The sequence below is a fragment of the Eubalaena glacialis genome, chromosome 2 (genome assembly GCF_028564815.1).
Source record: "Eubalaena glacialis isolate mEubGla1 chromosome 2, mEubGla1.1.hap2.+ XY, whole genome shotgun sequence".
Taxonomy (NCBI): domain Eukaryota; kingdom Metazoa; phylum Chordata; class Mammalia; order Artiodactyla; family Balaenidae; genus Eubalaena; species Eubalaena glacialis.
In genome coordinates, this window is record NC_083717.1 from 164,232,899 (window position 1) to 164,248,474 (window position 15,576).

Genomic DNA, 15,576 nt, shown 5'->3' on the forward strand with positions numbered 1-15,576 from the left:
CCAAAACAAAAAGGCAGATCTCTAATGGGCTATGAGTCTCTGAACTCCTCAGCTGGTTCAGCCTTTGAGCCCTTTTCATAAAAACATGAAAAATGCCAAACAATTTCAGACTCATGGTCTTTTTAGCCCATATGCTGTTTCTGATCCCCAAAGACACTGGCAGCATGTTCTGATAATTGCTGTCAGTGTTGAAGTACCCCTATATCCAGTTAAACCCCTTCCACAAGCCCACTGCAGAACAAAGAAAGCTTTCTAGAGCGCTCTCGGATTTCCAGCCGGTGGGGGGCGGGGTGGGACACCCTGCTGGTACTTGCCCAGCGGTACTCCTCCTCCAGTTTGGACAATGAAGTAGATACTCTGCAAGGAGAGCTTTGGATTCATGACCCCCCCCACTTATTCCTGCCACATCCCAAAAAGAAAGAAAAATTCTCGATCGTTTCAGGTCACACCTGAGGCCTGGAGAACTCTCCATGTAAAGCCAGGAAGGAAAAAGCTGCTCTGTTGCCACACACCAAGCAGGAACGTGGTCGTGTCAGAATCGGTCCAGAGGCCCCAGTGGAGAGATCCACTAATTCAATGCATGCCTTTTGCTTCTCTTTCTTACCTTTTCTTTGGCCCTGAGTTGGTCAAACATCTCCTGAATCTCATGTTTCCAGTCATCCTGCAGGCAGTGGAAGGAGTCCTTGGGCATTTCAAAGAAACCAGACTCCTCTATGGTAGTTAGCTGGTCCAGGATATTCGTGAAAGATGGTCGTGAATGGGGGTCAGGATTCCAGCAATCTGCATGGGGCACATGAGTCAGCAGGAAGTATTAACGGACAGAGGCAAATGTAAGACTTAGGATATTACGTGACCTCATTTGACAGAAAACCACCTCTCATTTCTCCTTCCAGAAATAGAGACTGGGACTTAGGGAACCCCAAACAGGGCTCAGGAAGTAAAGCAATCTGCCCAACATCACAATCATCAATAGTGAAGCTGGAAACACAATGCAGCAGCTCTGCCCCCATTCCATTCTGACTATTGATTTCACATAAGTAAGGCAAGTCCAAAGCGTTTTCTTGCATGAACTACAGCTACCACAGTTTATCAAGTTACTACATGATTCCAGTCCTGACAATGGGTAACTACACCTTGGGCCCCAATTTCCCATAAATAAATGAGCTACCCTTCCCCAACTCAACGTGCTGATAAGAAGGCAAGGATGAAAAGCACTGGCGTGGGAGTCAGGAAAAGTGAATTCTATCTACTCTCGGCTGAGCCACTAACCAATGGAGAGACCACCTATCCATCTAACCTCTCTCAGCTTAGGATTTCTCACTGACAAAATCACAGGGCTTGCCTAGATGAATTTTAGAATTCCTTTCTTCTTAGATCTTCATTTCTACATGTAAGACACTCAGAGGTCTTGAGATAAAAGCTGCGATACCTTCTTACTTTGGATTAAATAATAATATTCTGAAGCACTGGATAGCAGCCTTCAGTTTCTAAGCTACGTTCTACAGTCACTAGATGGACAGAAGGGACATCGGTGACACCAGTGTAGCAGGGTGCTGACATCATCTTGAAGTAGCTCTTCTAACCATCCTCAGGATTCCTCCTTGACTGACTCATACTTCACCTCCTCTTTCAGTTACTGATCCTGCAGAACTGGCCACAATCTATCGAATGCCGATAGAAAAATAAACGGTCTCCAGTTTTGTTCCAGCCAGGGGTCACTCACCTTCCATGAGTTTGGCAAAAGGTTCCGGGCATGTAGAAGGAATGGGAAGGGCAAGCTTGTTCATGGCCACTCCATAAGCGACAGCTAAGCCATCGATTCCTCGGAAGGGCACCTCACCGGTCAGGAGCTCCCAAAGCAGCACCCCATAGCTAAGGAGAGGAAGAAGACAGAAGCCGCACCATGAACCACAGGTGCAACTTCACGCAAATATCTCGCGAAGCTTTGACGAGCATCCCACATCCTCTCTGACATGTAGGGAGACTAACGAAACAGAAGTACTGCTATAATATAAAAGGGAGACCATGAAGCCTACTGGCTATAAGCGAAAACTCTGGAGTCAAGCAAACTTGGTTTCAAAGTCTTGTTCCTCAAATTCCTCATCTGTGAAGTGCAAATAACACAAGCAGTCTGAAAAGGCTGTCATGAAATGAAATGCACTGCTCTAGTGTTTTAATCAGTGCTCAAGGGCCACATCTATTTTGTGGTTGCTATTGTGAATGTAATAAACTGGAAGAAGAGGCAGCCTCTGGGAATACATTTTTTCCTGCTTTAAGAAAACTTCAGCTTAAGTCACAGATACATTATTTTTTATTTTTTTTAATTTTATTGAAGTATAGTTGACTTACAATGCTGTGTTTAATTTCTGCTGTATAGCAAAATGATTCACTTATACATGTATATATTCTTTTTCATATTCTTTTCCATTATGGTTTATCACAGGATATTGAATATAGTTCCCTGTGCTATACAGTAGGACCTTGTTGTTTATCCATCCTATATACAATAGTTTGCATCTGCTATTGTAGATATACAATTGCATCTGCTATTGTAATCCCAAACTCCCAATCCTTCCCTCCCTCACCCCCCTCCCCCTTGGCAACCACAAGTCTGTTCTCTATGTCTATGAGTCTGTTTTTGTTTCGTAGATATGTTCATCTGTGTTGTATTTTAGTTTCCACATATAAGTGATATCATATGGTATTTGTCTTTCTCTTTCTGACTTACTTCACTTAGTATGACAATCTCTAGGTCCATCCGTGTTGCTGCAAATGGCATTATTTCATTCTTTTTAATGGCTGAGTAACATTCCATTGTGTATGTATACCACATCTTCTTAAACCAATCGTCTGTTGATGGGCACATGGGTTGTTTCCATGTCTTGGCTATTGTAAATAGTGCTGCTATGAACATAGGGGTGCATGTATCTTTTCGAATTATAATTTTGTATGGATATATGCCCAGAAGTGGGATCGCTGGATCATATAGCAACAGATACATTTTTTTTTAGTTTTATAAAAGCAGAGAGATGACCACCCGAAACAAACATATTTTGCTCCTGTGAAAGATTTCTTTCAGTGCCCACTAGGTTGAATAGATTCCTGCCCCCGTCAGCGTGAGTGCGTCCTTAACGGTGACCTCTGTCTAATTCAAAGGGGAAAGTTTCACAAGGGTGGACTGCATCAGTAGAGCAGAGCAGCGCATCAGCTGTGAGGGCTTCGAGTTCTTTCCCTACCTTTCAAGTCCACATGAAGAATTTCTTTTCACATGTTCTGTGAGTTAGGGAATGGGGAGCACAAAGCTTACGGAATAATTATTCTATGAATTCACAATCAGAACCAGGCAAACTCATGTAGTGGTTAATCCTTCCAGGAATAAGTCAGGACCAGAAACCATAAGGCCATGAACAGTTGGAAGAGGGCCTCTCCTTATATTTTCAACACAAAGCTCAATTTTTTGGTAATACTCATCAGTAGTTTACAACCAACAAGAAGACATATTTATTTAAAAAAAAAAAAAAAACCCAGCAACTATTCGATCATGGTACCTTGTATGTGCAGTATGCTAAGACATTTACAAACATGATCTTGAATCCCTACAACAAACCTGCAAGATAAGTATTATCATCATTTTGCAGATGAGGAAAGAAAGTTTTAGATGGGGTTAGCAGCATATATTAAGGGCATATGTGGAGTAAGTCACAGTGGACCTGGACCAATTCTCAATTCTTTCTCCCTAGAATGCCCTTCGACCAGTTCTCTGCTTGGTAAACTCTACTAATCATCTTTCAAGATATGATTCAAATGTACCACCATTTTTTCACTCATTTTAAACATCTACTAAATATTTACTATGCATCAAACTTAATGCCAAGAACTGGGATACAGGATAAAAAAACACAGATCTTATCCACAAAGAGACTAGCAAGAGGAATAGAAAAAGTATCAATTAGAATATGGAAAGAGGAGTCACAACAGAGATACTATGACAGCACAAAGGAGGGTCACCTACACCAGACCAGGACGGAGGCAGGAGGTAGCTGAACCCTGAGTGAAACTTTGCTAACTGAGGGAGGAGCCAGGGCTCCAGAGACAGGGATCAGAGAGCACAACAGCATGGGCTTGCCCTCAAAGGATCCCATGGCATGGCCTGGCATGGCTCCAAAGGAGAGTAATGTGCCCACCAATGTGCCAGGGCATCCCGGCGGTCTCTACAGAGGGACCCTCAGAGTGGACTGGCCAGTGTCCTTGGACAATGGCTTTCCCCGAATGAGCCCTCCAAATACTATCATTTTCTTTATGTATTTTGACAGGAAAAAAAAAAAAGCCTAGTAGATTGGTAGTTGCAGGTCTTGTCTTGTCCTGACAAGAAGGTGGATTTTAGTCTAGGCTGATGGGAACAACTGGACACTTTACGAAGCCTCCCGACACCCCAGCATGTTACTCAGCCCTTGTTTGTGCTGTCAGGTATTCTAGTTGTTTGTTTACCAGCCTGTGGGCTCCTAAAGGGCAGGGACAGTAGTTCCTAATCTTTGCATTCTCAGGGTCTTGCCCAGGCTCTGGGATGCCTAGGTCCTCACATAATGAATGAATTGGTGGGTGGGTGTAAGAGTGAGTGTGTAGTCAGATGGTCCTGCAGGCTGCACTGGGTACCCCAGAGTAAGCCCCAAATATCATCAAGAACTGCACTAGGATACTTCCTGCCAAACTTTTCATGTGACTTATCCAGACGGCAGTCATGCTGGGCAGCAACCACCAAGTGACCTCTACGAGCTCTCAGCGCTGCTAACTAGATTCCTGGTTAGAGAGACTCCCATCTTCAGTTGCCTGCTCTCAGCATTACTGCCCACTTCCACCCTGAGGAAAAAAAACTCAAGGTTCCCGAAACCCCTTTCTTCCATCCAGGCAAAGACAGTCGATGTCCCAAGCCTAACTACCTGGAAAGACAGGGTGTTTTCGAAGATCCAAACACGTGTCCTGTTTGTGTCCTGGCATTTCCTCTGTGATGGTGTTTACACTGAGCTCTACCCCGTGGAGATGTCTCAGGCCACCGGGAAGGGAAAGGAGCCAGGGACCCTCCCCTCCCAGCTTCCACAAGGGCAGCTCTGCTCTCACCTGGCTTGGTCCTTTGTTCATGGGCATTCCATTCCATTTGAAGGGCTCTACAACTAGGAAAAGTGGGAGAAGTGCTGCTCAAGAAAGACTTAGACAGACTTGAGTCGAATGCCTGCTTTACCACTTACAGCCGTGGGACCTTGAGAAAGCAAGTTCACCTCTCCAAACCTGTTTCCTCATCTGTGTAACAGAGACAGCAATTCCCTACCTCATAGAAGAGCTGCAAGGAAAGAATAACAATAACTACCCCGCATCCTGAAACCGCCATCTATGGCTCGTAAACACCGTGTGCTTCCCTCTCGGAAAGGCCTGAAATGAGAAAGTGGCTGGGGAGAGCCGTGCCGAGGGGTACCCGCATTCAGGGAAGAAGGCTTTCTGGGGATGACTAAACACTTTGACTAAGTCAAAGTGTTCCTCTGCCAGTGTTCCTCTGTATTTTTATAACAGAAGGTGGGTGATGTAAATGAAGGCTTGGTGCTCCTTTGGCAGGAACAGAGTCCAAAAAGGGAAGTGGAGAAACACACATTAGATGGATCTGAGCCTCAGGGAGGGGTGGACGGTAGAAGTCCACATGATTTACCTCAGGTTTAGCCTACTTTCTAGCCCTCCCTGGGTTAAGAGAAGGTCAAGAGGTCTGTTCAAGACTGTTTACAAGCAGCCTCAAAGTACCAGCTCAGCTAGAACTCTGCCTCGGAGCCCCTTCCCCCCAGAGAAGTGCCAGCTCCCACAGTACTGCCAATGATTTCCCAAGAGAGATAGCCTAAACCCAAACCCTCAGAAATGCACCCTGTGTCAATAATTAACCACCTCCAGAGGTGCAGTAATCTTTTCCACTGTTTGGTAATATCGGATGTGGGAGAGGGATGTTTTATTTTTTTCAAAATGAAGAAAAGCCCTAGAGCGAATAGCAACCCTTCCCAACCGAAGGTGCAGCAATTCTGTACCTGTGCTGGGCCAGGGCTGTTTTTCTTATTAACCTGCATGGACTTTAAGACTGTCAACTCAGGGACCCACCCTCCAAAAGGAGAGGGTGTCCCTTGAATGGGCTCTTGCACTTGGTCATCAGCTGTGAGCCCACATTCCAGGAACCAAGCTGACTGTTTAATAATCTTTGGCAAAGACAACTGAACTACCATATGTGAAAGTACTTTGTAAACTGTTAGGTAACACATAATTTACTATTCTTGCTGTTAACCAGACCCTCATTCAAAATGACAACATATTTACTAACTTATTTATAAATGTATATGTTAATATATTTATTGACATAATAAATACTTATTAACATGGCAATATGCTCGTGCTCTGTTACATTCAAAAAGCAGCTTACAAAACAGAATGATCCCATTTTAAGGGATGGGTGGGTGATCACAGGAACAGGAATAAACACACCAAAATGTCAACATAGATTATCTTTAGAAGTGCGTTGTGGGTGATTTTCTTTTTCTTTTTTTGTTTATCCATATTTTCTAATTTTTTTCTATAGTGAACATGTTTTCCTTCCATAATTTAAAAAACGTAAAATGATTAATTAACAAAATGCCTCCACCTCATCCTACCCATGACAGGCAGAGAGTCACCGTGGGACGATGGCCTCTGGCTGTCACCACTGCCCTCCCTGCACAACACAACCAAAGGGCAAGAACTGCTCTTCTTGAAGGGGTCTGGGCCATTCTCATCCTACGCTCCACCACAGCACAGAGGAGGCCTAGAGAACTATACTCGAAGAACAATGAGACAAACTCAGCTGGCCCTGGGCACCCACCAACTGCAGAGGCCCAAGGCCCCGGATGAGCTCCAGGAGGGGAGTGGGAGGGAAGGGGGTTGGATTCAGGCTCAGCCCAGTACCTGACACTGAAGCCATACCCTTACCTTACACATTCAAGGCCCATAAGGTAGAAACAAGATAGAAGCAAAATGATACATGGAAGACACCAAGCTTGTTTTGCAGAATACCAGGGAAACCACAGATATGCAAACAACCTGCTGGCAGCCCCTTCAGGCACACTGAGGGACTAGGGCAACCAATAGTGAACTTTGATAGTGAACTTCAGACGTCACAGGCTGAAAATCCACCCCACGTAACATAGGGAACCCCCCTGAATTTGCACATGCAATCCATGAAGAGGCATGAAGAACAGTCGAGCCTGGGCAGAGAACTCCAGAAACTTACAAATTACCTTCCACCGACCATTTCCCAGCCCCCCCCCACCCCGCCTCTTATTCCCTACTTCCATGATAAACATCCCACTCAACAGCTGATCAACTGAGGAAACATATCTGAGCATTGCCTCCTGCCTCCTTGCTTGGCCCCCCTGCAATAAATCCTTTTTCTCTCTGCAAAAGACCGTTGCCTCGGTGTTTGGTCTTTCCATTGTACAGCGGGAAGCAAGTCCACTTGCTTGGTCATAACAGAGTAAGTATGTATTCAACAAACATTTCTTGGAGGAATAAATGCATTACAAGTCAGTCTGGGAACCAGCTTTGTCCCGAGTTCCTAGACATGCTTTGGCCCTCTTGGGACAGGCTGTTGGGTCCCAGGCATGGTGGGCCAATCACCCTGGAAGAGGGTGCCCAAAGTGCAGGAGCAAAAGTATATAGATGGTGATGTGGCTACAAGCAAGGAGTTTCAAGATACACATATCTAGTTCAGATCACAGCTTTACCTCTACCACCTGGGTGAACCTAGGCAACTGATTTCAATCATCTAAGCCTTGGTTACCTCATGTGTAAAACGGAAATAATAATAGCTACTTTTGGAGTCATCTCCAAATTAAAGACAAGCTTCTTGCCATGGATAAGCTCTCTTTCCCCTTTTCTGTGGGATATAATTATTCTGAAGTCACTTTCACTCAGATGTAACCATTCAGAAAAGAATAACACACCGAGGGACGCTGAAAGGACCTGAGTTCCTGGATGATCTCAAGGTGCAAAACTGCCCCACCAGCCTAGACAGGCTGGACTACTCTTGAAAAAGAAGTACATTTCTACCATCAGTAGGTCTCTTTGCAATAGCAGCTTAGCTTAATTAATACATTAACTAATCTCATTAGCCTACAGTCAAGCAATGAAAGTGTAGGTTGAAGCATATGAAATTGCTGCTTTGTGGGTGAAAAACAGTTGAATATCAGGATACAGCTCAACCTAATGAGATCTAGTCAGATATTTTAAGGAAAGGAAAACTCTTTTCTTCACAATAGGTACTTCACCCATAATTAATGTGTAGTGAAATAAGATTCAATATACAGAAGCTATAAAACATCATTGAAAGAAATTAAAGAAGGTTTAAATAAATAGGAAGATATCCCATGTTCATGGATTGAAAGACAATATTATTTAGATGGCAATACTCCCCAAAGTGATCTACAGATTTAACATAATCCCTATCAAAATTCTAGCTGCCTAATTTTCAGAAACTGACAAAATCATCTTAAAATTCGTATGGAAATTGAAGAGATTCAGAATAGCCAAAATAATCTTGAAAAAGAAGAAAGTTGGAAGACTCACACTTCCTAATTTCAAAACTTAGTACAAAGCGACGGTTCTTAAAACAGGTGGCACTGGCATAACGGTAGACACATAGATCAATGGAGTAGAATTGAGAGTCCAAAAATAAACTCTTTCATTTGTGGTGAACTGCTTCTTGACAGGAATGCCAAGACAATTCAATGAGGAAAAAAACAGTCTTTTAAACAAATGGTGCTGGGACAACTAGATAGCCACATGTAAAAGAATGAAGTTGGACTCCTATATAACACCACATACAAAAATTAGGTCAAAATAGAACAAAACGGAACAAAATGGACCTATATGTAAGAGCTAAAATTACAAAACTCTTAGAAGAAAACATACGTATAAAACTTCATGACTTGGTTTCTTAGATATGACACCAAAAGCACAAGCAATCAAAGAAAAAACTGATAAACCGAACGTCGTCAAAATTAAAAATGCTTGTGTTTCAAAGGATATCATCAAGAAAGTGAAAAGAAAACCCACAGAATGGGAGAAATTATTTGCAAATCATGTATCTGATAAGGGACTTGTATCTGGAATATATAAAGAACCCTTTCAACATAAAAATGGAAGGACATATAACTCAATTTTAAAATTGGCAAAGGATTTGAACAGATATTTATTCAGAGAAGATATACAAATGGCCAATAAGCACATGAAAAGATGCTCGATGTCATTAGTCATTAGGGAAACACAAATCAAAACCACAGTGAGATACCACTTCACATCCACTAGGATGGTTATAATAAAAAATAACAAGTGTTGAGAGGATGTGGAGAAATTGGAACCCTCATGCGTTGCTAATGGTAATGGCCGTGGTAAAAAACTGTCTGGCAGTTCCTGAAAAAGTTAAATATAGAATTACCATATGACTCAGAAAATTTCACTCCTAGGTGTATACACAAGAGAACTGAAAACATATGTTCACACAAAAGCATGTACACAAATGTCCATAGCAGCATTACTTACATTAGACAAAAGTGAAACAACCCAAATGTCCATCAACTAAAGAACAGACAAACAAATTGTGGTATACCTATATGATGGAATATGATTCAGCTATTAAAAGAATGAAGTTCTGAAAAACATATATGAAGCCTGAAAACATTATGCAAGTGAAAAAAACCAGTCACAGAAGACCACATACTGTATGATTCCATTTATATGAAATGTCCAGAATAGGCAAATCCATAGCGACAGAAAGTAAATTAGTGGTTGCCAGGGAGTAGGGGTAGGGGTAGGGGGTATTAGGGAATGACTACTAATAGGTATTGAGGGTTTTTTTGAGTGATAAAAAATATTCTGGAAATAGTTAGTGGTTGTCATGGGTTGAATGCTGGCCCTGAAAAGATATGTCCATGTCCTAATACCCAGAATCCTTATTTGGAACAGAATCTGCCCCAGAGTCTCTGGAGAGAGTATGGCCCTGCTGACACCGATTTCAGACTTCTGGCCTCTAGACTGTAAATTTCTATTGCTTTAGGCCACCGGGTTTGTGGTAATTTGTTACAGCAGCCTTAGGAATCTAATAACAATGATGATCAGTGTAAAACATTGTAAATTTACTAAAAATCACGGGCTTATACATTTTAAAAAGTGCACTTTACAGTATGTGAGTAATATCTCAATAAAGCTGTTATTTAAAATACACACACACACACACAAGCTCACTTTACAACACACTGAGAAGCAACAACTTCATAGATGAAATACGATGATAATCTACAGTCCTTTCTTTTGCATACCAAGGTGATGCTACTGTCTCACAGTCAAGAGGATGCTTACTCTGTAGATGCTCATCCTCCCATCAGTGGGAAAAAGATTTTTAGATCCATGACCTTGTGACCTCTTGGGCTGACATTCACTAAGGGGAATGGTTGGTCTAATCTTTGACTCTGCAGTTCTGGGTGCATGCTTGAGACCTATCTTTTCCCATTTCTATATCAGTGCTCAACAGGCAAGACAGAGCCTTGACTAAAAGCTTAACTGGATAACTGGAAAGGATAATTTCCAGCCCACCCAGAAAAAAGAGACAGCACAAACAATACTCATCAGCTGAAGGGCTTATAGTGAGAACAAGTCCAACAGTAACAGCCACTGTTGCTAAGGAAGCCAGGGTGACTGTGGGGAAGGTCTCCAGGAGTGTCTGGGTACCCTCACCACCCTAGAGGTCAGTACACACTGGTCCTTCCTAGGGAGCAATCACCAACACAAAGGGGCCTACATAGAGGTGGTACTTGCCCCATAGCACTGGGGGGGATTTCTGGCAGATGAAGGTGTTAGAAACTGTCCTTTGGCAACGTGGGATTTAGTGTAGCTTGCTCTGAAGGGGTCACCTAGACCTACTTGGGGCGCCTGGGATTCTACGCAACCTCAATTCTCCAAGTCCTGAAGCATCTGTGCAGCCAAAATAGATCTGGGGAGCGCTGACCCTGCACCTCTGGACCTTACCTCCACACGTCGCTGCCTTTGGAAAACATGGAGGCACGAATGACTTCAGGTGCCATCCAGGCATACGTCCCTGCTGCGCTCATCTTGGTGGTTCGGTGCCATTCCCGAGCCAGGCCAAAATCGGTGATCTTCAGAACCTTTTTGCTCAAGTCTCCGTTCTCCACCTTCTGGAGGATCAGTACTGGGCAAGGAAGGGAATACAGAAGAAACCAGAGTCTGCGTTAATCACAGGGAAACCACACAATACAGAGCCCTCCTGCCATCCTCTTGTCCTCTCCTGCAGGCTCCATCATGTGGCTACCATGGGTGGGTGGTGGAAGCCACCATCCTTAAACACCTAGGATGCATCCATTTTGGTGCCAAGTATTTTACAGGCATTATCTTCAACCCTCACAACAACCTTATGAGGTACGTACTATTGCCATCGCTGCTCTACATACAGATGAGGAAACTGAAATGCAGCACCACTAAATAAATTTTCCAAGGCCACTCAACTAATAAGCCAGGACTGAAACCCTGGCAGCCTGGCTTGAGAGCCTTCCCTGTTGCCATGACACCATACGGCCCACTCACACCCTACAAAAGAAGAGCTGTGGGGTCACAGCCTACCCTTCTGAGGAGCGGCTACCTGGCCTTCCTGACTTCCAGGCCACCGCTGGGCTTTAAGCACTCTCACAGCACCAGAAGTGGAGGTGCATGCTGGGCTTTTAAGGTTTCCGACAGTGTCTCAACAGTTTCCATGAACCTCTCCACATTACTTTATTAAAAGTCTTAAGAAAGCATGTCTTAGTTTCAGGTGTACAACATTGTTAATCAACTATACTCCAATATAAAATAAAAATTAAAGAAAAAAAAAGCATGTCTTTTGGGCAGAGATATTCCCTTAATCCAGGAACTCACCAGCACCCACTGGGGAGTGGCTGACAGGTTGGAGGTCAGAGGGCACACACTCTGATGCTCACCCACATGACGGCTCCAGCGAGAAGCATGCCCTTGTGGGAGCCAATCTCCCCCAAAAGAGCAAAAACGCTCATTGACTAAAGTGCTGTAAGCAAAGGCCAGGAACTCTGCCTGAGTCGGCAGCTAGCGAGCTCCTGGGATACGAGGAAGCCGAGCCTCCATTTCCACAGGTGGGATGGTTCCCAGGGCCCTGGGTCAGCACCACCTCTGTGGGCCAGACGCTGAGCCACCGGGAGTTCAGAGCTCTGTACACGGGATTTCAGGGAAGGAAGGAAGATTCTCTCTGCCGTTCAAGTCTAAATGGGGAGAGTGGGGTAAGGGGGGCGGATTTCAGGGCAAGAGCCGCAGGGCGTCCCTCAAGTCACACGACGGTACTTTTCTCTTCCTGCCCCCCCAAGCCCCGCCCCGGCACACGTCCACTGAAGTGTTACATAATGAAAGGACGTGAGCCAAAGATCCCTACGTCCTACATGCTTCCCAGAAAATCAGCAGTAAAGAGGGATTACAAGCAGCTATAGGGCTGGAAGCATAAAAGAAGTCAGTGCCAGCCACTCCCTAGATCTAATGGACTAAGTCTCCTTCCTCCACACCCTCTCCCCTCCTCCCCTGACACACCCCACCCACTCCAAGCTTCCAGCATCCTGATGGGTCCAAGCCTCTAAGAGCTTGGGCTGATTAAAACAAACAAACAAAAAACAACTTCCTACATCTCATCTAATCACAAAAATCTTTCCAGATTCTTCTGTGCCTCTCTCCCCTTCTCTGCGGGTAGACAGATAACAGACTGACATGCACTCAGACTGCTGGGGAAGTGGCACCACAGAAACCCACCATGCCCTCTGCAGTGGCGGCAACCAGCTGCTGAGAATTTCCCTGAGTCGCCCTTAAACCGAGGATTCAGAGAGAGCCCTTCCCCTTACAGATCTAATGGGGTTCAGTCCTGTCACCCGAGGCCTCCAGGTGGCTGGGACAGGGTACGGTAGGAGGAGGGTAACAGTTTCACGATGCTGTATGGGTCCAGCTGAGCTTTCTAAGAGCCTCTGCGGGAAAGGGAAGGCAGAGAGGTTTAGATTCTGCGACAGGAAACTGGTTTTTAGAAATGGGATGGCATACTGAAGATGATTTTTAAAATACATCAGTCTGTCAGATGGCTTAAGAGGGATGGCCGAAAGATGAAGACAAGAACCAGCCCAGGGGCAGTTTGTCTAAACTGGAATGCATTTAGACAGTGCACGTCCAGCCCAGTTCCACCTAATCTCCATGACTCCCTGATGCCTTACATCCAGCTGACCTCAAACATTTATCCCAACAGGATAAATGTCCCTGAAGGCATCTGAGTTAGAAAGCCCTGGCCTAGGGGTCCTGCCCCCAGCAAAGGAGAGCGGCTATAATCCTGGCAGCTAGTAATTCTGGCAGATGGTTACAGCCAATGATTCTCAAGAACAGTGTCCTGAAATACTGATATCTACCAAGTATGCATTACTATTAACAATTAAAGCAACAAAGTTTGTGAAAGCTTTACTTTTTTTTTGGAGATTTTAAAAATTGAGATGAAATTCACATAACATGAAATTAACCATTTTAAAGTGAACAATCCAGTAGTATTTAGTACATTCACAACGTTGTACAACCATCCTCTCTACCTAGTGCCAAAACATTTTCATCACCCCCGAAAAGGAAATTCCATACCCATTAAGCATTATTCCCCATTCTCCCCTCTTCCCAGCCTCTGGCAACCACCAACCTGCTTTCTATCTCTATCGATTTACCTATTCTGCATATTTCATATAAATGGAATCATACAATATGTGACACATCTGGTTATTTCACTTAGCATCATGTTTCCAAGGTTCATCCACATTGTTGCTCATACCAGCACTTTACTCCTTTTTCTGACTGCATAATATTCAATCATATGTATATACCACTATTTGCTTCTCCTTCTGTCCATTGACAGTCATTTGGGTTGTTTCCATCTGTTGATTACTGTGAATCTGCTATGAACATGTGTACATGTATACTTGTTTGAGTACCTGTTTTCAATATTTTAGGAGTGGAATTACTAGGTTATATGGGAATTCTATGTTGAACTTTTTGGGGAATCACCAAACTATTTTCCACAGCAGCTGAACCATTTTACATTCCCATTAGCAATGTATGAAGGTTCCAATTTCTCCACATCCTCACCATACTTGTCATTCTCCTTTTTCTTTTTCTTCTTATTATAGCCATTCTAGTGGATGTGAAGTGGTATCTCACTGTGGTTTTCATTTGCATTTCCCTAATGACTAATGGCGTTGAGCATCTTTTCATGTGCTTTTTGGCCATTTGTATGTCTTCTTTGAAGAAATGTCTGTTGTTTTGTTGTTGAGTTATGAGTTCTTTATGAGTTCTTTATATACGCTGGATACTAGACCCTTATCAAATATGTGATTTGCAAATATTTTTCCCTCTCTGTAGGCTGTCTTTTTACTTACTTGATAATGTCCTTTGATGTACAAGTTTTTAATTTAGATGAAGTCCACTTTATCCATTTTTCCTTTTGTTGCTCATACAGTACTTTTGATGTAATACCAAAGAGCTGTCAAATTCAAGTTCATGAAGATTTGCCCCTATGTTTTGTTCTAAGAGTGTTACGGTTTCAGCTCTTACATTTAGGTTGTTGATCCATTCTTCGTTAATTTTTGTGTATCATATGAGATAGGGGTCCAACGCCATCCTTTTGCATGTGGATATCCACTTTTCCCAGTACTGTTTGTGAAAGGGGAAAGCTTTACTTTTTAAAACAGAGTGGAGCATAGTTCTTTCCAGACATGTTTTCCTGGGTAGGAGAGAAAGGTTATATTCACAGCAGCTTACTTATCTGTACCACTGCTGTGAGCCCATTCCAAGCTTCTACCACTGACAAACAGCTGCAGCAGTAACAAACTATTGTGCTTTACTTCTTGGAAAACTTAAGGGTGTTTTATCAAAATCTGGTGAAGTCCATGAAAGTGTATTGTGTAAACCTCCCCTTTCATGGGGGGGCAGTGGAACAAATGCTGAAAACTAACAAATCCAAGTCAAGAGGGACCCAGCCAGGATAAGAGAAAGAGGGAGAAAAAGATGCATTTGAACTAAAATCTTAGTGATTAACCAGATATAGGGGCTTGATGGAGAAGGGAGACATCTCCTGCCTTTCAGACATGGATGACAAGTAGAACGGTAGTGCCCTTGACTGAGAAGTTGAAAGACAAAGCCCATTTGAGGAAACCAAGTTCAGTCTGGGACATAATGGATTTAGGGTGACAGTAACAAGAGTCAGTGCAGAACAGAAAAAAGAAAAAAAAAAAAAAAGAGCAGACAATCTAAATCCCAGGCTTGACATTTTCTCTGTAACCCTGGGTAAGTTTCATAGACTCTTCATCTCTATGCCTGCTTCTATAAAATGGGGATAAAGATGAAAGGCAATACAGTAATAAAGCACCTAGCAGAATGCCTGACACATAATTAGGAACTCAGGACATTACAGCCATCATTACTACTCTTACGATTAAG

At 43.4% G+C, this 15,576-nt stretch overlaps 1 protein-coding gene across 1 annotated transcript in view; it reads right to left on the reverse strand.

The window, feature by feature from the left end:
- The window catches only part of MAP3K9 (mitogen-activated protein kinase kinase kinase 9), a 74,602-nt gene that overhangs the window by 15,781 nt on the left and 43,245 nt on the right, over positions 1 to 15,576 (reverse strand). Inside the window, 3 exon segments of the mRNA XM_061182704.1 lie at positions 605 to 780; positions 1,724 to 1,872; positions 11,080 to 11,260. Of these exon segments, the coding sequence (XP_061038687.1) occupies positions 605 to 780; positions 1,724 to 1,872; positions 11,080 to 11,260 (506 nt within the window).